Raw genomic sequence first — 19,930 nt, 5'->3', positions numbered from 1 at the left:
AGGTTGCCTCTCCTAGTTGGTAACACTGGAAGCTCTGAAAGGGACCAATGACTTACAGAGAGGTCCGTTTGTTCCTGAAAAGCTATTCCAGGCCCATTTTCCAAAGCCAAGATGTTGCTTTCTGGCTGGCTGAACGCAGAGACACTTGGCCACTTACGATATATCCTGTCTCTTCTGGCAGTGAATGTACATAATATTCTTCCTATTTTCCCTACAACCCAGCGAAGAAGTGAGTTGGATGGAGAGAAGAATTAGCCCAAAAATCACCCACCTGGCTTTTGTGACTAAAGTGGGGCTTGAACTCATTTTCTCCTGGTTTCTAGACCAGCACCTCAACTATTACGCCAAACTGGCGCTCTTGACTCCTTTAACAAGGTTAAAGGCTGGCTTCTATAGCTTCTTCCACATGAACCGCCTGATTTGGAAAGCATGGCCAGAGTGGCTCCAACTTTAGGTGTCATTTTCTGATCGTGGCACATTATTCTGCCTTTTCCCTTAATGGGCTGCGCTCCAACCTTTTCCCCCTCCCCATCTTGAATTCCACGGGGAGTTGAAAGCTGGTTTTAACTGGGAGCCTGGGACGGAGGTCCAATCGGACTCCTCTCAAGAAAAGTGCTGTGAACATCATTTGGGACTAGATTAGGGGATGATAAGCAGTAGCATAAGTTAATGATAAACTTGTTTTTTAAAAAAAAGTAGCAAGGGAAAGAGCTACAGGTGAGACCAGTTGCCTTGGTGAGAATTTATTCTGGATTTATCTTGCTCAGGTAAGCATACCTGCCTCAACTGCCACCAATATGCAAGTCGGAGCTGGATATTTTTTGCGAGGGGGAGGGGGACATTAAATTGGGGGAAAGTTCCATGTTCCTATAGGAGAGAAAATCACAAAAAGTACAAGGTAGAGTTACCTGGCAACGCCATTGGCATCTTTCTAGTAATCAACTTGGGACGCCTTCCAATGCTTGCCCTGTGCCAATGTTCCTAGAAATCAAAGAAAATGGCCTTCTTAATACGCAATATTTGCATGTCTTGCTGAGCAAATAATTAACTAATTAATGCAGGCAGCTATTTTGGCTTCATGCGAAAAATAAGGGGGAAAGCCAAACACTAAAACATTACAAACTAATGCAATTTTTAAACATTTGTTAACAGACAAAAGTAAAAAGCAGGATTGCACCTATTTAATATACAGGACACAACCATGAAAAATAGAAATGGGACACTTTATTGTACAGAAAATCATGACAAATTTGATGAGCTAATACCAAAAGCATTGTTACTTTTATGCTGTTTTTAACAAAAAATCATTCCAAATAACACTGGCCCACATTTCTCAGTAATACTTTGGAGAGAAACTTCAAGCACAGAAATTCTTGAGGCCCTTTTATCATTGTTATGGGGAATAAATACAGGTAATCTTCAATTTACAATGTTTCGTTTAGCAGCTGTTTGACGGTTTCATGGCGCTGACCAATTGTGGCATCTTAAGTCGATTAAAATTCAGGTGCTTGGCAACCGACTTAACCGGCAAGAAAAGTAAAATGAGGCAAAATGTCTTACTTGGCAACAGAAAAGTTGGGCTCAACTGGTTATAAGTCGAGAAAAACCTGTATTTAGAGCAGAAGTCTCCAAACTTGGCAACTTTTAAGCCTGATGCACCACAACTCCCAGAATTCTCCAGCCAGCATAGCTTGCTGGAGAATTCTGGGAGTTGAAGTCCACCAGTCTTAAAGTTGCCAAGTTTGGAAACCTGATTTAGAGGCTTTAAACAGGAATTTGGCAGCATCTTCCAATTCAGGCTTTTCTTTAAACAATAGAAACCTTTGACTCCCATTTTTTGTTTTGGCCATTGTAGACTTAATATGATTGTCTAACAACAATATCAAAAGTTTATATGCATTTCTGCAAATACGAAAACGCCCAGTAAACAAAAGGACGGGTTTTGCAATCCTCTGTTGACTCATAAAAATCCTACGTACGCCACAGAGGAAACCGTTTATAAAGGTCAGTGGCTTCTGAGCAGCTCCAAAGTTCAAAAGTGATCCTTTGTAACGCCTTTTGTAAAATAATTTAAAAACAGAAAAAAATCCAGGAGCATCTTGTTCCTTTGGGTGCTTGTTTCCCTTGTAGAATTTGGGTGAAAGGTTAGATTGGATTGACCCGGCTGTTCCCATTAATTCAATGTAACAGCGCTACTTAGGAGGGTCCTGTTGGTGGCAGCAAAACTCCAGATGGCCACTAGGGAGCCTAAGAGACACCTTTCCTGCCCTCTGCTGGCCTTCGGAGGTTCTGCAGCCTGAATCTGGAAGGATTATCACTTTGTAGACAATCGGCACACTTTTTTTTAAAAAAAACGTTGCTTTCAGCTCTCAAAGGGTTGCCACTTTTAATATACACTAGATAACCATGACACAATAAAATAAATACAAAATTATGCATATAAATAGTGCAATAGGCGGCCAACACCGGGCAGTTGGTCTCTGCACCATGACTTGCTACATCCTATCAGGGTGGATCCCTGAAAACGGCACTATCTTAATTTGGAGGCAGGTGGGGGCTTGGGAGGCCTGGTCAAAGCAAGACCATCCGGACATCCTCCTTAAAGAAGATCTGCCATGGCACCTCTTCCGGTGACTGAAGTCCCGCTGGTTCCGATGGAATGGAGCCCCCGGATTCCCGCTGTAGCCAGGCCTCGTGACCACAAAGCCCATCGATCTGAAGCCGCCACAAGAGGGAAGACCATGCTGGAGAGCAAGAGGTTTATACTGTACATCTTGCATTGCATTGCATTTGGTTTCTCCTGCGCAGGGCAGCCATCCTATAATTTCAGGAATGCAAAATCAAATGCAAATCATACCAAGTTGCTGGTGTCACGATTAATTACAAGTTTTAATTAATGAATTTATTAGAGGACAATTGCATAACCCAGAATATCCCCACTCCTTGGGAAATGTTTTTTTTCTCTCCTTAATTCCCTTCTTGAGTGGAAGTTCCAAGCAATTATTGACCGGGATTGTTGGGGGCAAGAGGCTGATTCTGGAAACCGCTTAGAGAAGGCTGTAAAGCATTGCGAAGCGGTATATAAATCTTAAGTGCTACTGGTAAGGAAGGGAGGGAAAAAGATGGGGAAAGAAAGAAGGAAAAGATGGGAAGGAAGGAAAGAAGGGAAAAAGTTGGGAAGGAAGAGAAGATGGGAAGGAAGGAAGGGGGAAGATGGGAAGGAAGAAAAGGGGAGAGGAAAAGATGGGAAGGAAGGAAGGGAAAAAGACGAGGAAGGAAAAGGGGAAAAGACGAAGGAAAGAAAAGATGGGAAGGAAGGAAAGAAGGGGAAAAGATGGGAGGGAAGGAAAGAAGGGGAAACGATGGGAAGAAACGAAAGAAAAGATGGGAAGAAGGAAGGAAAGGAAAAAGATGGGAAGGAAGGAAGGAAAGGAAAAAGACGGGGATAAGATGGGAAGGAAGGAAAGAAGGGAAATGAGCAGAAAGAAGGGAGGAAGCACAGTGGTTAGAGTGCAGCATTGCAGGCTAACTGAGCACAGCCAGCAGTTCGATCCCGACCGCTCGATCCTTCCGTCCTTCCGAGGTGGGTAAAAGGAGGAGCCGGATTGTTGAGGGCAATTTGCTGACTCCGGAAACCGCTCAGAGGGGCCTAGAAAGAACTGAGAAGCGGCATAGAAGTCTCAATGCGAGGGCTATTGTGGTGACGTCATCCTACGGAATAGCCACTTCCCCTCCCCCCGCATTCCGCTGCCGCGCTCCCCGCCCTCCCCTCCCCCTCCTCCCCATTAAAACAAGCCGCTCTCCATTTGAAGTTTGAAACCGTAGAAGGCCTTAGCGCGCGTGCGCGGTTAAAAAAGGAAAAGAAAAAAAAAAAAGGAGGAGACGGAGGGGGGACGGTCCTCTGAGCAAGAACCAGCGCGAGAGCGGCGAGAGGCGCGAGGCCAGATCGACGCGCCTGCGCTCTTCCTCCGCATCTCGCGTTCGGCCAAAAGGGCGTGGCCAAAGCCGGGCCCTCGAGCGTTGCGCCTGCGCGGTGCGCGGAAACGAAAGGAGAGCGAGAGGCGAGACCTTCAGCCTTGACAAGGAGGGACGGACGGACGGTCGGGCGGCGGCGGCAGAGGCGCCCCTGAGGTGCGGCTGGTGGGGCGAGGGAGCCGGTTCCCCCACCTCCTTTCCGCTCCCCCTCATAGGAGGCAGCCTGAGGGAGGCTGGTTGGAACTCGTGGGGGACGCGGAGGCCTCGAGGGCTGCGGTGGCGCCTGAGGGCTCTATTGGGGGGGGGGATATTAATTATATTAATCTCTATTGCAATATAATATATTAACCTCCATGAAGGCCATACTTGAGCATCCCGCCCCCGCTTTCCTCGCTCTCTCTGGGGAAGGTCGGGGCTGTTCTGAGGGGGTGGGGGGGGGCGACATGAGAGGCCTGGGGGGCGTTTCTGGGGTCCAAAGCGGGGAGACGTTATGGGCCCCTTCCCGAACAAGCACCTGGTACTGGTACCTGGCAGGTTAAGGAACTGGAGCTCCCAGTAACCCCCACCCCCACCCCCCCAGTGGGTCCAGTTATAGAGGGTGCTGGCTGGGCCACCACTTTGGTGGGTGGGAGGGATATACCTTCGCCACCTTGAGTTATTTATAAATAAATAAATAAACGTTAAATAAATAAATATAAATAAACATTTATTTATTTATAAATAAATAAAGCAAAGCATGATACTGTAGGAAGGTTTACAGAGGAACAAGAGTGGGAAGGGACCTTGGAGGTCATCTAGTCCAGCCCCCCTCCCCCTCCTCTGCCCAAGCAGGAAGACCCTACGCCATTTCTGACCGATGGCAGGCAGTCCAGGCTCTTCTTGAAAAATGTGCTAGATCATACCTTGAGTTATTTGTACAAATAACAGTGTGGAATGTACAAATAAATAAAACAAACCATGATAGGAAGGCGCGTTAGATTTGCCGCCTTGAGTTGTTTGTCATTGGTTATAATATTGGGTTAGAATTGGAGAGGCTTCAGCTATACATGACAAAGGGGGGATATATATATATACATTATTTTTTTGTGTGCGTGTGTGTGTATATAGATACAGATATAGATATAGATATATAAAATAAATAAAACTAAGCCTGATGCCATAAGAAGGTTTGCATATATCTTTGCCCCCTTGAGTTATTTGTTAAAATAACAAAACAGGGATGCAAATAAAGAAAACAAGGTGTGATAGGAAGGTGTGTTAGAGATGTCCTTGCCACCTTATTTGTAAAAATAAAGGATACATACAACTATATAAATAAATAAATGAAACAAAGCCCAATAGGAAGGGGTGTTAGATATGTTTGCCACCTTGAATTATTTGTCAAAATAAAGTGGGATATAAATAAAACAAATCATGATAGGTAGGTGTGTTGGATATCTTCACCACCTTGACCTTTTTGTGTAAAAATAACGAAAGTGGAATATAAATAAAAGCATGATAGGAAGGTGTGTTGAGTATAACTTCGCCACCTTGAGCTATTTGTAAAAAATAAAAGTGGGATATAAATAAAACAAACCATGATAGGAAGTGTGTTAGATAAGTTCACCACTTTGAGTTATTTGTAAAAATAAAGTGGGATACATACAAATAAATAAAACAAAGCATGATGCCAAGCCAAAACTCAACACGTGACACCTCACCTTGAGGGTTGGTGTGGAGACAGGTGTATCCCATGAGGTCATAATGGGCATTGTTTACTTTGGCTTGGTAGGAGCCATTTTGGTTTATTAACCTTGGGGTTTGGTTTAGTATGTTGAGGGCATAGGCTGCCATGGAGGGGCAGCAGGGAGGAAGCAACGACATCTTTGTGCAAGATGGGTAGGTTCCAAACCTTCCGACCTTGTGTTCCAAAACACAAACAGGTGTGTTTGCTAGGAATTTCACTCTGACGTGTCTGGGAAAGGATTGGTTATAATATTGGGTTAGAGTTGGAGAGGCTTGGGCTGTAAATGAAACGGGAGATGGAGCGTGAGACTAGATTGAGGTTCAGATCCTTGCATGGAAAAGAGACTCAGTGAGCGCCCTGCAGAAAGTGTTTTCTGACAAGGGTGGCTGTACAGGTCAACATTGGAGGGACCAATATAGTGACTTGTTTTCTTGGCGAGGAAGGTAAGGTAGCAGAATATGATCCATACAGCTATGGAAAGGATGTTGATCACCTCTTAAGTTTTAAAAAGTAGAATTTAAGAAGCTGCCTTAAACCGGGCTGGATGTCTGTCTGTCCATCCAACTCAGTTTTATGTAGAATTGCCCAACATGGTGCCATCTGGATGGATTATCAGGCTACTACCCAGACTTCAGCTAGCATGATTATTGGGCGATTGTGCTTGGTTCATTTTTTAATCTGATCTTTCAGGGGGATAGGGTAAGATAAAAACATTTGAAGAATGTCCTCTTGTTTCAAGCAGCAGGTTACCAACATGCTTGTGTAAACTACTTTATAGTCATTTTTAAAGGAGATGATAGGACCTAGTGGGAAAGTGGTATAAATAATGTTTGAATTATATCCTTCAAAATAGCTTTGAGTGGCATGTGTTCATAACATAAAGTGACCCAATGGATTCATGATTGGTAGCATCAAAGAAAATCCCAAAGAAAGTAATGCTATATTGCAACCAAAAGCCATACAGCATCAAGAATATAAATTCAGAAACTCATGTAAATGACATACAGCCAGGACTCTCCAATTATGCATTCCCAAAAGATTGTCTCATCCATCATTCTAGTTTAACACCTGGGGTGGGCAAAGCCAAATTTTAAAATCTTGAAAGTTTACAAGGTTCAGGCCATAGAGGGCTTTTTGGTTGAATGGAGATCTTTATTTATTTATCGTATGTATATTCTGACTTTTTATCAGGAACTCAAAAAAATAAGTACTCCCCGATCTATCTGTCACCTTATGTCATTCTGCTCAGTTTGGTCAAATATTTAACTTTGTTCAAAAAAAGAATGAATGAATGAATTAGAGCGTGCAATAATGCCTTATCCCTAATTAGGTCACATATGGGGAATTACATGTACTGTGAAGTCAGCAATGATGTCACAATCTACAAATGAATTTTTTAAAAAACCTACTGGCTACCCTGGTATTCTAATCTTTTAAAAACAAAATTAAAAAGTGGTTAAAAGGTGAAAAGTTGTATTCCCAACATATTCAAAAAGTGTTCTAGTCCTTTGTCTAGTTCACCTCTTGCAATATATTCTAAGGCTTCTATTAAATCATATGTGAGACTGTATTTGAGGATGCATGTATTGTACCATGTATATAAAGTGCTTCAGTTTTAATACCTGGGGCTATTGTGAATCAGCAGGTGGTTGTATCTAGGAATACCTACACACATTCAATGTTTATTTAGAGTTGTGTGAACATAAATCATATACACACACACACTGAACTAAAAACTGAACTACACACTCTCACTAACATGCTAACAGCCAATGGATTCCAAAGAAAGAAGATTACCCACCTAATCCAAAAAGAAACCCCAACCAAAATCCAAGACAGAGAACAAGAGAACGGCAAAGCCCTCCTCCCGTATATAAAAGGCACTACAGACAAAATCAGCAAGAGCCTCCAAAAACACAACATTAAAACAGCATTGTGCACAAACAGAAAAATATCCACCATCCTAAGAAACCCTAAAGACAAAATCAAGTTAGAAAACCAAGGAGTATACGAAATCCCTTGCACAGCCTGTCCCACCACATACATCGGACAAACTAACAGAAGAATAAGTGCACGCATTGAAGAATTACAAGAACTCAATCAAAAAAGAAGAACCGACCTCTTCCCTGGTCCAACACCTCAAAGCCACAGGACATGAGATTGACTTTAAAAATACCAGAACTATCGCCAAAATCGAACACTTCAACAACAGAATAATCAGAGAAGCCATAGAGATAGAAAAAGGCCCACACAGCATGAATAAACGAGATGATACCTCCCGCCTACCAGCCATTTGGAAACCCGCCCTCATTAACAAACGAGTACCTAACATAAAAAATGACACCAGACCCACAACCACGAGGGCCACACAAGATGCTACCACCACACTTCCACGTAGAAAGCAGACTCACACCCACACGTAAGATGAGACACAACCACAGACCAGAAGCCGTACCGCAGCTGCATCACTACCCGCTTCAACCCCCTCCGACCCATACGTGAAGCGAACTGACGCCCACCATGAAGATGCGGCACGACCACGAACACCAAGCCAAACAACAGGATCACAGCTCACCAGCTCAAATCCCCCAGCAACTAAGACTAACCTGAGCACAACCAAGCCCCCACCTGAACAGAATACACCCCCAGCCAATCAGAACACAGCCAAACCCCCAACCAATGAGAACACACCCCCACCCAATCAGAATGCAGCCAAGCCCCCACCCAATCAAGTCACACCCCCACTAGCAGTTAAAAGGAAGAAGCAGCTGCAAGCTCACATTACTCCGAGAAGCACAAAGCCGAAGACACAAGCCTGAAGATGATGAATGAGACTTTGTTGAAACATCGCCTAGATACTCCGTTTTACGTGGGAGAAAACCCAAATAACCAAAGATATATAGGTTACAGTACTTTATGGTTCATTTAGGTCAGGGGTGTCACGTGATGTGTCAGGACTTTTTCCCCCTTCGCTAAACTAGGGGTGGGCGTGATCAGCACGTAATGCATCTGGCCCGTGGGCTGTGAGTTTGACACCCCTGATCTAGGTTATTAAAGCAATTCATTTATAGTAGGTGATAGGAAGATTGCGCTAAAACTCTCCCCATATGTGTTACATCAATTTAAAAGGGAATTTACTGGTGCCTCAAGGAAACAGATTCTTTTATCCTAAGGGTAAAATAGGAAGTAACTCAATTCCAGTGTTTATTTTCAAAACTATTGTATGATGAGTTGACACAACTTAGTTTAAAAGGCCCTAGTAGTTGCAGCTTGCAATTGATATGAATTTTGCAAGGGATTTTATTTGAACTTTTTGGTACCGTAACCCCTTGTGGAAATGCTGCGCTGCAGTACCCGTCTGAAACAGCACTCCATTCTGAGCTCACCTTATAATGTTGTCATTCACAGAAGCACCTAAGCTTGTGGCAAGCACCGCTGTTGAAAATCAGTAAGGTGCTGATCTTGTAGTTTCATACCATAAACCAACATCTGGTAAGACTGAGCTACGTGGTATAGTTTCAGTCGAGCACAGCATCGGTGCAAGAGTGAATTTTGCTTTCTTACTCAAAATTCATGTTTTCTCTACTAGCAGTCTTGAGTAGAAGCTATTCAAAGTAGTCACGTGCAGGGGGGAAAAATGGAGTGGGCTATGATTTGAAACGCCCTTTGCAAAAACTCCATGAATGAGACAATCAGCATAACATTTTTAATTAGCAAGTGATGCTTTGAATTCAAAATGGAGGATGCATCCCTCCAAACCTTCCCCCAAGATTGTGAGTTTTCTGAATTGTGTTCTTAAAGTAATGACTTAGCAACACAGTTTATTTTTTTTTATTGGAAAGTGATGCATTTTTTTCCACCTAAGAAATGATACAGATTGAAGGTAGTTGAAACCAGCACATTTTTCTAATAGTCTAGATTCTAACTCTGGAAATTGCATTAGTTATTTGTTCCCCTCTCCTAAGTTGGATTTCTTGGCCAAGCCAAGAAAACATATCCCGTTTATATTCTCCTAAACGTGAGGTGATCATTCCAGATCAGCCTAGCAGATACAGGAAGTGATGGGGTGGAGGGTGGGGTGGAGATGAGAATCGCTTGTCCATACTTACACTCAATCTGTACAAGATACTCTTAGTCCTGTCTTTTTTTCTGTAGCAAAGTGACTTTTATCTAAGCGTCAGTTGGAATGAGGAGGACAGAAACAAGGAGGAGTTTCATCACTCGAAGCTTTCAAGAAGAGACTGGGCTGCCATCTGTCAGAAATGGGTGTAGAGTCTCTTGCTTGGGCGGGGTGTGTGTGTGTCTGTCTGTGTGTGTTGGACTAGATGACCTGCAAGGTCCCTTCCAACTCAGTTGTTCTGTTAGAACTGAAAAAGGATTATACTAACTAAATAGCAGAAGGTGTGCCTGTCATAAACACTTACAAAAGAAGAACGTTTCTATGTACTTTTTTGCTGAGTGATGTATATTTTTGGAAGAATCCTTTATTGTGACAAGAATTAATGCAAAGAATGGTAAGGCTTAGCCTGAATCCCTGTTTTTTTAAAAGACGTCTGCAAGTTTGGGGAATAATTAACTTGCAGAGAATAGTAAAGGGTAAGGTTAGGAACCGACAGGAGTGCTGAATGCGAGAGCGCTGCTTTTGCTGACCTGTCTGTTCTTCACTTATCACCTCTCCTTACGTTCTGTGTGGAAGCTTACACAGAGTTGTGTCCTATCCGTAGTCTTTCTGATGGTCAGTCCAAAATGGCAGATTGCTTTGCTTACAAATTCTCAGCGAATGTATTAAAACAAAGAGTGTGACTTCTTTTTTGAATCCTGCTCAAGAAATGTTCCTGTACCATCCATTATGCCAGCATTCAGATGGAAAGTACTATATATTCTGGAGGAAGCAGGCATCTGTGATGCTTTTACATTTTTGAATACCTTTTAAAAAAACCTTCCCGCCTCAATGTTAAGAGTACTTTCTTATTGTACATGCGCACCCCTCAAATGCACACAATCTCGTGCTTAGAAATATACAAAAAATTTTTTATCACACTGTTCTGACTATGGAATAGATTATTACATCAAAACAAGCCTATTCCAAGTGTCCAGTAATGGTCTGACTTCAAAGTAGACCCGCCTAGGTGTTCCAGAAGTGGAACGCTTCAAGGTCACACTATTATTGGAACACTTAGAATGTCCCTTTAGATAGTTGCATCAAACTCTCAGAACATGGTTTCTTCATCAGGCCTGGGGATGCCTTAGACAGTAGGAAGACCGCACAACATGTAACATTCTGATTTTAAACCTCTCATGAACTTGGTTTTAATAATTAATGTCATTGTTTTAATTGATTTTACAATATGGGTAAATCATTGGCTTTATTGCACACCATTCAGAGTCCCTTTGGGTGAGATAAGTGGTTACATTCATTTGATTAAATAAATAAATGGCATATTTTGCATGACACTGCTCTCTTCACATAGGTTGTCCATGATGGCTTCCTATATATTTGGAGCGGGTGTGTGCTTAGTCTTTGGAATTTTATTTAGGATAAAGCCAGTAGTGTCTGTCACTTTTCACAGCCAGAATCTTTCCGATAGAAAGAACCTAGGTTGGAATTAATAATCCAAATTTACGTAAATATGCATTTTTCAGAGAAACTGGAATACCTGGTCAAAAAGTTATGGTATAGTATGAAAATCTGCATCTAGCACTTAACAATACGCTGATTCCGATTTTCATAGAAGTTGGTGTCACTGAAAATAATATTTTGAATTAGTATGTTGCTGGCACGTTCAAATGTGTTTTGAGGTTAATCAAAACCATTCTCCAAGAAATCTTTTCAACTTATTGGGACCTAAAAGATAGGGATGCCAAAGGTATTATGTGAAATATGTTTAAACTGAGAAATGGAAACCGATTTAGAGTCATGCCGGAATATTGTGCTCTAATAAAACTGTGATGTGAATTTCCACGGTATTAAATATAATGCTGCATTGGGTGCATGATCCTGCCTAGGAATGCATTAGATCCTCTTTATTGGAACAGTATTCTAACTGTACATCAAATTTAGGATTAGGAGTTCAGAATTTTGAGAATATTAAACATACAGTATGTTTATTTTTTTATAAAGGTAAACTTGGATTATGTATAAAAATATTTTATCTTGCAGGTCTTTCGCTGCAAGTGTACTATACTTTAATGATAACACTTTTTCCCTCTCATGTACTTGGCAGGTATACTTAAAAGAGGAGAGTCCTTCTGTAGATTCACAGTGAGAAGTAAATGATTTAGGAGCTAAGCTGTGAACTACAGAGTCTGCAACCATGTTCGCCTGTCCCCCTAGAGTCTCAGGTAGGTCTCTTTCTCACTCTTGCTCTCTAAAAAATGTCTGCATAAATGTGTTACTGACATTCAGATGTTTCAAGTAAATAATTAGAAACCAAGAGTCCTGGGATGGTGTATGTTAATAAGAAAGTTACTGCTGTGAACCTTTGCAAGGAGTTCTTGCTTGTCTTCTGAGGGGCCATATTAGAAGCCATGTCTGGCAAGACTGAGATTCTTGTTGAGCTAATTTCAGGGGGGAAAAAATATTACATTTTTGGAGAAGCTGGAAAACATGCTTAATAGCAATAAGGTTGTAGTGAACAGCATTTCATTTTTGTTAGTGGAAAAACAAGGCAAGAGATTGACACAACAAAACCAGCAAGCCGATTTAGTGCTAATTTATTAATATAAAGAGACAGGTCCCAGGGTCCCAAATCAGGAAGAAAGCAATATTTCCTTTCAAAGAAATAAGATATCCTGTTGAACTTCAACTCACTTTCCAACTTCTGGCTTCCCACAGGCCTGGAAATTTCTTGTAGAAGAGTCAAGAAAGTTGGGATCAAAAATACGTGAAGGAAGGGCAGGAGTGGCGAATTCTTGAAACAAGTCATAATACTATTGTTGGAAGGATGTATGAGGGAGGAAGAAATGTATTGCTGGAGTCTAATCCAATTGTTAGGGGTTGTGTTTTTCAACAGAACAGTATTCTTCACAAGTCTTGTATCCCTGAAGTTTTGTGAATAGACTGTCAGGACGTCATCACTTGTGATATATGGAATTGTGAACCACTACTTTAAGTTGTGTCCATGTGTGAATGCTTGACTTATTTCTGAATCTGTTGTAATCGTGCTTTTTGTAGACCCCATGAATATTCCACCAGCTTATTGTGACCTGGGGAAATCCGCTAGGGATATATTCAACAAAGGATATGGTGAGTAACATAATGCCCACAAACCCAATTTTGTTCTTTTCACCTCAGCCTTAGATTGGCTGTCTAGAAAAATTATACTCTGGTACTACTTGTCTCTTAGGGAAAACCTGTTTTCAGGTGACTTTAAAAAAAATGTTGGTTATCATTGGACAACAGACTTGCAAGATTTTTTGCAGTGTTCAGGACTCAAGCATTTTAAAAATGTTATTTTTTTAGACCAGTAATTGTGGGAATATATAAATATAAAGGGAATATAATAGCAGAGGTCAGCAGTTAATAAAATTGATATCTTTTCAGATGTCATAATTTTGGAAAAAACTACAGTTATTAATAATTCAGTTTCTGAGAATGGTAACTTACTTATTTCAAGTGTTTCTGTGGGGACAGATAAACCTATAGATTTTTCCTGAGCAAGGTAGGAACTTCAGAAGAGCAGGACAGGGTCAGGAATTCCTGTTGTTAAATGACATGGTCATGTTGCCTTCGTCCATAACTATTTCAGACAAATATATGTTGTTTATCACATCATTTATTCTGGTATGTCTTAATTTTAGGGTTTGGAATGGTCAAGTTAGATTTGAAGACCAAGTCTTCCAGTGGAGTGGTAAGCCGTGACTTTATTAAATAATTTCTGGAACATCTAGGAAAATCTGTGTAAATACTAAAGTAGTTCCTACAAATATTCCTTTTTACCGTAGAATCCCCAAATCTTATCTCCCTATCAGTGTTTTGTGAGTTGACTTTTTCAGAGCTTAATAATTTGGAGTGTGTATCTAGTAACTGGCGAAGATTTTGATTGATGGCAGTTTTATACATTTGTCTGCTATACTCGGAACAATTATACCAAGAGAGATAAATAATTGAAGGAATATATAATATGATTAATATAATTGGAAATCCAGATATAAATAGTAATATATAGGATTAATCAAATTTTACAGATGAATTAACAGCGCTAATTTAATTTTTCCCCCTTTTTTCATGCAACACTGTTTTTGGATGTATAATTAGCTGGTAAGAATACACTATATTCTCTTCTATATGCTTTTTGTTAAGGTTTATTTATTTAGACCATAATCTAGTTTGTCTCTAAGCCATTCCGAGGGTTAAAAAAATGTGATAAACAGGCTCTAAGTGTTGCATTATTAAGAAGAACCATTTATATTGGAACTGTCCAAAGAATGAGAGATTGGCATAAAGTATTCTCCCATATTGTATCACACACACCACCATTCCCCAACTCTGTGTAAATTCTTCACCTGCCTTAGAAATTCTCACTAATTCTTGAATTGGGCTTGACTATTACAAGCAGTCCAAGGGCCTAAACCCTGATCAGATTAATTGTAAATCTTGCATATTTTCTGGAAGGTTTTTTTTTTAAATTTGCATCTATACCACAGTGTGGAATTTCTAGTGGGGAGTTCAGTTTTTGAAATTTGTCTCGGGGGGTGGTGGGGGAGTGAAAGATGATTTCTTCCAGTAGCTTTGTATGGCATTGGCCAACCACAGAAAGGCCGACCATCCTCTACATCTTTGCAACACTTAAGATATATTAACCTGGAATAATGGGATTTATTTCTTCGGCCTCACATTCGATTTTATAGTGTCTGTCTTGTATTACATGATCTAATGTATGATAGTTTTAAGTACATTCTGTTTTACTGAAGTAGGGAGGGGCAGCATTATTTTTGTTCCCCTCTGTAGGGCATGGCTGAAACGAGGGAGTAGGGCACTTGCCGGAAATGGATGGGGAATATTTCTCTCTTTCTGATACCCTCTCATGCTCTGACATTTGCTCTTCCAAAGAGCAGGCTACTAGGGAAGGCACGGAGCGAAATCAGCACGGATTTTCTTGCGAGGGAGTTTTGAAACTTAAGTCCAGGGCTCCAGAATGAAAAGAATCAGGAAAGCTTGATGCTGAATTAATAGACTATCAATATTAACGGATCAATAGTAGTATAATTTTATCGGTGTCATGGCACACGCTGAATTATAAGACCTCGGACAGGGGAACTATATCTTGATACGGTCTTGAAATTCAGATTACATTTATAATGCTGCACAGGAAGTGTAGATCAGGGGTGTCCAACTTTGGCAAGGTTAGCATAGCATGGGGGAATTCTGAGAGTTGAAGTAACAAGTCTTAAAGTTGCCAAGATTGGACACCCTGTTATAGATGGAGATTGCATAATTTTGTCAAAATTGCATGTTAAAAACCCAAATCTTTGCAATTTAAGATAAATGTAATTTGTTTACAGGAATTTACTACTAGTGGCTCTTCCAATACAGACACAGGCAAAGCCTCAGGCAACCTTGAGACTAAGTATAAGTTTAAAGATTATGGACTTACATTCGCTCAGAAATGGAACACTGATAACACCTTAGGCACAGAGCTCACCATGGAAGATAAGGTAAGAATGGGGAATTTAGGCTAAGACACATCTGGTCTTAATAGTTAGTACTATTAATTGCGCTTAATTTATTCTGTGCACAGTCCAGATTAAAATAAATTTCGTGTATTATAGAGGAAATATTTTAAAAAAATCATTTTGTCCCACATTTTTCCTAGATCAGATGTTCATACTAATCTATACAACATTAAAGATAATCAGAGTAACATTATGCTATGTCTTACACTGTTAGTGTACATTTCCCTATTTTGTGAACTGTTGTGATTGCAATGTGTAAATTTGATTAGTAAATAAATAATAAATGGCCATGAGTAGCACTAGATCAGGGGAAATCCTTGGAGAATTAAAATCTGAGGATGAGCATTGGGTGGATTTGTTTCCTAGTATCTAAAGATTAGGAAGGTGAGTTCTGAGTGAAAAATCTGAGGAAATTGTGAATTCCATGAATCCTAATTTGGGGGAGATTTTAAGATGTTCCTCCATTCTTTTTTGACTCACAGTTAACCCTCTGGTAATTGAAGAAGTATGTCATTTAGTGTATGTACACAGCAATGCTAATTGGATACTGCTTGGGTGATTGAGAGGCGAATGCTCAGTTTCCAATAATCCAGGAGCTTCATGCATTAATGGTAAATGAGAGCTGTGCCTTGTCTGTAAAATCAAAACACAGCTTTTAGGACACCAGTTACAGCAGTTCTTTCATTTGTTCGTGTTACGATTCTACTGCCATTTACTGAGAGAACAAGAAATGTTAAGTAGAGGATCCAAAATAAGTGTAATCCATGTTGTGGGGAGAAAAAACCCCCCAAATGTATTCATTTCCTTTCTTCATTGCAGTTGGCTGAGGGAATGAAGTTAAGTCTTGAAACCATGTTTGTACCAAATACAGGGTAAGTATTCCTCTGAAAGGCCTCTTATCATTACATCCCTTCCCCCATAGGATGTGGTATAACATCCAGACAGCTTTCCTAAATCCCAGAGGACACCCTCTCTCTCCTCAAACTCCAGGCACTTTGGGAAAATTACCAGGCTGTGGGAGATGAGTTGTTCTAGAAAATGCTTGTCCTTCTACATGCATTTAAAAATGTCTCTAACGTGTCGATAAAATATAGTTTGAGGATCCCGTAGGTGCCTTCTAACTATTGCAGGGACTTCGTTGCTTTTTTCATAACATTTGAGTTGGCAGAACTTTGATCCTTCAAATGTTGTAGAAAATGCCAATAAAACATCGTCTACTAGACCGCCTGACTCCCATTTTTTTTCTTCTTCTTCTTCTTCTCCTCCTCCTTCTTCACCTCCCCTTTGCCAGGAAGAAAAGTGGGAAGTTGAAGACATCTTACAAACGAGAATATATAAATTTAGGTTGTAACGTTGACATCGATCTTTCAGGACCAACCATTCATGGCTGGGCTGTTTTGGGCTATGATGGTTGGCTGGCTGGCTATCAGATGGCTTTTGACACAGCTAAATCCAAACTTTCACAGAATAATTTCGCCTTGGGTTACAAGGCAGCAGATTTCCAGCTGCATACAAATGTGTAAGTACTGGTTGAGGAGGAGGAGGAGGTGTGTGGGCTGAACATGCATGTGTGTGAATGAGATTAAATATTACAGTTGAACAGATGTGTGTCCTTGGTAGTTGAGGGGGGAGTGCAGACTTCAGACTACATGAAGTCTTGCTGTGCCTGAAAGGAGGTTTCTTTTCTAATTGTCAGTTGAGATTTTGATAAGAGAAGCAGCTGAGAAGCTTTTTATTTGGTAAAATTTGAAACAGGTCCTACATTTTGAGAATAGCTGACCGTGTCAGAGAGTGCAGACACAGCTGATTGTAGCAATGTCCATCCTGAAGAATTTGGACTAACTTTTATTTCTGCCCAGTTTTTCTTCCCTGTATCTACACTATGACTTATACAAAGATTGTAGGAAGAAGGCTGTGGCAAAAAAAAAAAACAATAATCAGGAATTTGGAAGGATCTGGTGAAAGCTCAGAGGGTCTTTGAATAAAGCGTGTTGGTTGGAAAAAGTGCAACCAAACTTCTGATTTTGCAAATTAAGTGATTTTTTTTGGTTCCATCCCCTGGTACAGCTGGGAGAAATCCCATCTTTTTGTAACCTTTTCAATTCCAAATGTTCCCGAGGAATCTCTTTTTACATCACCTTGCCCTGAGGTGTTGGATACATTAAAAGAATGCCAAGGCCAGAGGAAAATTATTCAGCTAGATTATTTTTCAAACGCGTTGTCAGTTTCTGTTTACGGAAGAAGAGGGGAAGCAAAAGGGGTGACTGTCTGTGTGGTTGGGTGGGTTGAATTGAGGCAGAAAAGTAAGGGCAGAAATGGAATTTCTTCGGATTTGTTACCAACAGGAATGATGGCACTGAATTTGGTGGCTCAATCTACCAGAAGGTTAACAACAAGGTTGAAACAGCTGTAAGTCTTGCTTGGACTGCTGGTAGTAATAACACTCGGTTTGGCATTGCCTCCAAATACCAGCTGGATGACAAAGCCTCTGTCTCGGTAAGAATTTTGCCCATTTTCTACAATATTGTTAATGGTGTCGTTTGGGTGTCATATTCTCTCTTTCTCTCCCTTCTCTCTTCCTCCTGTTTACTTACAAGTTTGGAAACTCCTTGTTGGTTAATGATTTTTCTGAAGCTGTGGTTAATTTCAGTTTAAGCCAGCTTCAGGAACTGTGATTTGAGGTTGGCTTTGTTAGCCATGGCCAAGTATGATGTGACATTGAACAGCAGAATTGAGGGCAAGCACAGACTATTTGCATCTCACTAAACCATCATCAAGCAAGATTTCTGAACCTCCTCTCTGAATGCGTTGCCCCTGGTTTTGCTACTTCTTAGTTTAGAATTTGGAACAGAGGACATTTTTAATTAGTTTAATTTATTACCATGATCGGAAACACTAATGTTAAACTTTCCTTTGGGGACCTTCTTTTAGAACTGTTTTTTATGTTTCAGTGAACACCACTAGCTTACAAATAAGTTTGTGAATAGGATCGTTTGCTGATGGTAGCTTTAAGCTAAGTGTCCTTAACCTGGGATTCACGGATAGACTTCAAAAGATCTTGGAATTTGAGTAGGAAAAAATGCAATTTTATTATCTCTTTACCGCTAACAACTTTAGCTATTTATTTACCAATGAATGTGGGCAATTAAGTAATTTTATGGCCTCTAGACTGAACAAAACCCCTCCTTAGTTATTTCCCAGCAGTTTTATATATATACATGGTAAGAACAGCAAGATTTATATCTATAGTTGTAGGAACTATTCTTTTATCCAAGGTCAGTCAAGGAGAATCCTTGCACAGCAAAACTTTTTTTTACAGGCAATTGTTGCTAGCTTTTCCTTATCTGTAAGTGGTTAGCTCTAGTTCTCGAAAACTTCAGTGTTCAAAATACACGCATAAACGTTAATCCTAGGGAGGAACCCATGTGTTTACTTATGTGCTGCATTTTTACTTCTTTCTAGGCCAAAGTGAATAATGCCAGCCTCATTGGACTTGGTTACACTCAGACTCTCCGACCTGGTACGTTAACGATCTTGCTTTCCTGATTTGCTTTTCCTTTTAATAATAGTCGTACAAAGCTTCTCGCGATTGTGATCATCGGCTTGGAAACGTGCAGGCAATGTCAGCTGCAATTCAGAATAGCTCAAGTGGGATTCCATGTGGATCCCAGGGGTGGAATCTGGCCAAGAATAGTACGTGTTCTAACGACACCATGCCAAGAGAGAATCCTGTCCTAAGAACTGAAGGGCAAATGAAGGGAAGATAGCTAGATCAAAGGAAGCTAGTCTGGAGATTTCTTACGTTGAAACTCTCCAGCAAACCGATAGTGGTTTGAACAAAAACTTAGAATCTGAGACCTGGCATTCGGTGCGTCACCTTTCCCAGCCTTTCTCCTCCTGCCTGTTGTTAATTCTCTAATTCTGCTGTATTCTCTTTAACAATGACAGGTGTGAAGTTGACTCTCTCAACTTTGATTGATGGCAAGAATTTCAGCACTGGCGGCCATAAAATCGGTCTGGGATTTGAGCTGGAAGCTTAATGTAGGTTTTGATGAAATATTAGATCTTTATTTGGAAGATGAAGGAGAAAATAAACCCCACGTGTTCTGGCCTTAAACTCTTCTGTGAAACTTCAAAAAGCGTGAACTTGATATTCTTCCAAAGAATTGTTGTAACCCCCCAACACTGAAGTCTGGAGAGTGCAACCTAATGAAGGGCAATACTTGAAGGAATGCATGGAAGTTGTAATGGTTGTAATGTTACATGGAAGTTGTAATGCTACATTTCAGTTCAGTTCTTCAGTTATTTTAAGTGTGTTCCTTGGAAGACAGCATAGCATCTGGTTAAAGGAAGAATCTCCCACTCTTCCCATCCTTCTGTGTTACTTCATCACATCGTGCATGTCCGACATTTCACGACCTTTTGTAAAACTGCTCTCTGTAGTGAAAGCTTTGGTTTTGCATCAAAATGGAAATAAATGAAATCACATTTGGAACCCAATCCTTTGTTTGATTAATGCTACTTTTAAAATCCTGAATGTTCTCTGGTTTGGGA

General features: G+C 40.6%; 1 protein-coding gene and 1 long non-coding RNA gene across 4 annotated transcripts; one reads left to right on the top strand and one right to left on the bottom strand.

The window, feature by feature from the left end:
- Positions 1-1,209: 1,209 nt before the first annotated feature.
- LOC148125008 (uncharacterized) lies at positions 1,210-3,451 on the bottom strand. The gene is made up of 2 exons (XR_015744647.1): positions 2,623-3,451; positions 1,210-2,302 (listed from the first exon to the last, which is right to left on the bottom strand). It is a non-coding gene; the product is annotated as an uncharacterized LOC148125008 (long non-coding RNA).
- Positions 3,425-19,876, top strand: VDAC3 (voltage dependent anion channel 3). 3 transcript variants are annotated; one of them, XM_087938838.1, is made up of 10 exons: positions 3,425-3,583; positions 11,926-12,043; positions 12,876-12,947; positions 13,502-13,551; positions 15,206-15,358; positions 16,196-16,248; positions 16,668-16,895; positions 17,722-17,872; positions 18,839-18,896; positions 19,325-19,876. In XM_087938838.1, exons 2-10 carry the CDS (start codon positions 12,016-12,018, stop codon positions 19,414-19,416), a joined length of 885 nt encoding a protein of 294 aa, XP_087794964.1. In that variant the 5' UTR covers positions 3,425-3,583; positions 11,926-12,015; the 3' UTR covers positions 19,417-19,876. The 3 variants fall into 3 exon arrangements, with proteins under 3 accessions (XP_087794964.1, XP_026571067.1, XP_087794963.1); XM_026715282.2 differs by lacking the exon at positions 3,425-3,583 and adding an exon at positions 4,038-4,131; XM_087938837.1 differs by lacking the exon at positions 3,425-3,583 and adding an exon at positions 4,038-4,131 and having other exon boundaries at positions 13,502-13,562; positions 15,214-15,358.
- Positions 19,877-19,930: the final 54 nt, after the last annotated feature.

The sequence above is a fragment of the Pseudonaja textilis genome, chromosome 9, assembly GCF_049901715.1.
Source record: "Pseudonaja textilis isolate UNSWEBS1 chromosome 9, rPseTex1.2, whole genome shotgun sequence".
NCBI classification, from domain to species: Eukaryota; Metazoa; Chordata; class Lepidosauria; order Squamata; family Elapidae; genus Pseudonaja; species Pseudonaja textilis.
The sequence above is the reverse complement of the archived record's forward strand: the minus strand, read 5'-3'. Positions and strand labels throughout refer to the sequence as shown.

Excerpts from the sequence above, each read along its gene's own strand:
- VDAC3 (XM_087938837.1), top strand. The coding sequence starts at position 12,016 with ATGTTCGCCTGTCCCCCTAGAGTCTCAG. Across the intron at positions 16,896-17,721 it reads TTCCAGCTGCATACAAATGT|GAATGATGGCACTGAATTTG; the intron begins GTAAGTACTGGT and ends TGTTACCAACAG. Across the intron at positions 18,897-19,324 it reads CACTCAGACTCTCCGACCTG|GTGTGAAGTTGACTCTCTCA; the intron begins GTACGTTAACGA and ends TAACAATGACAG.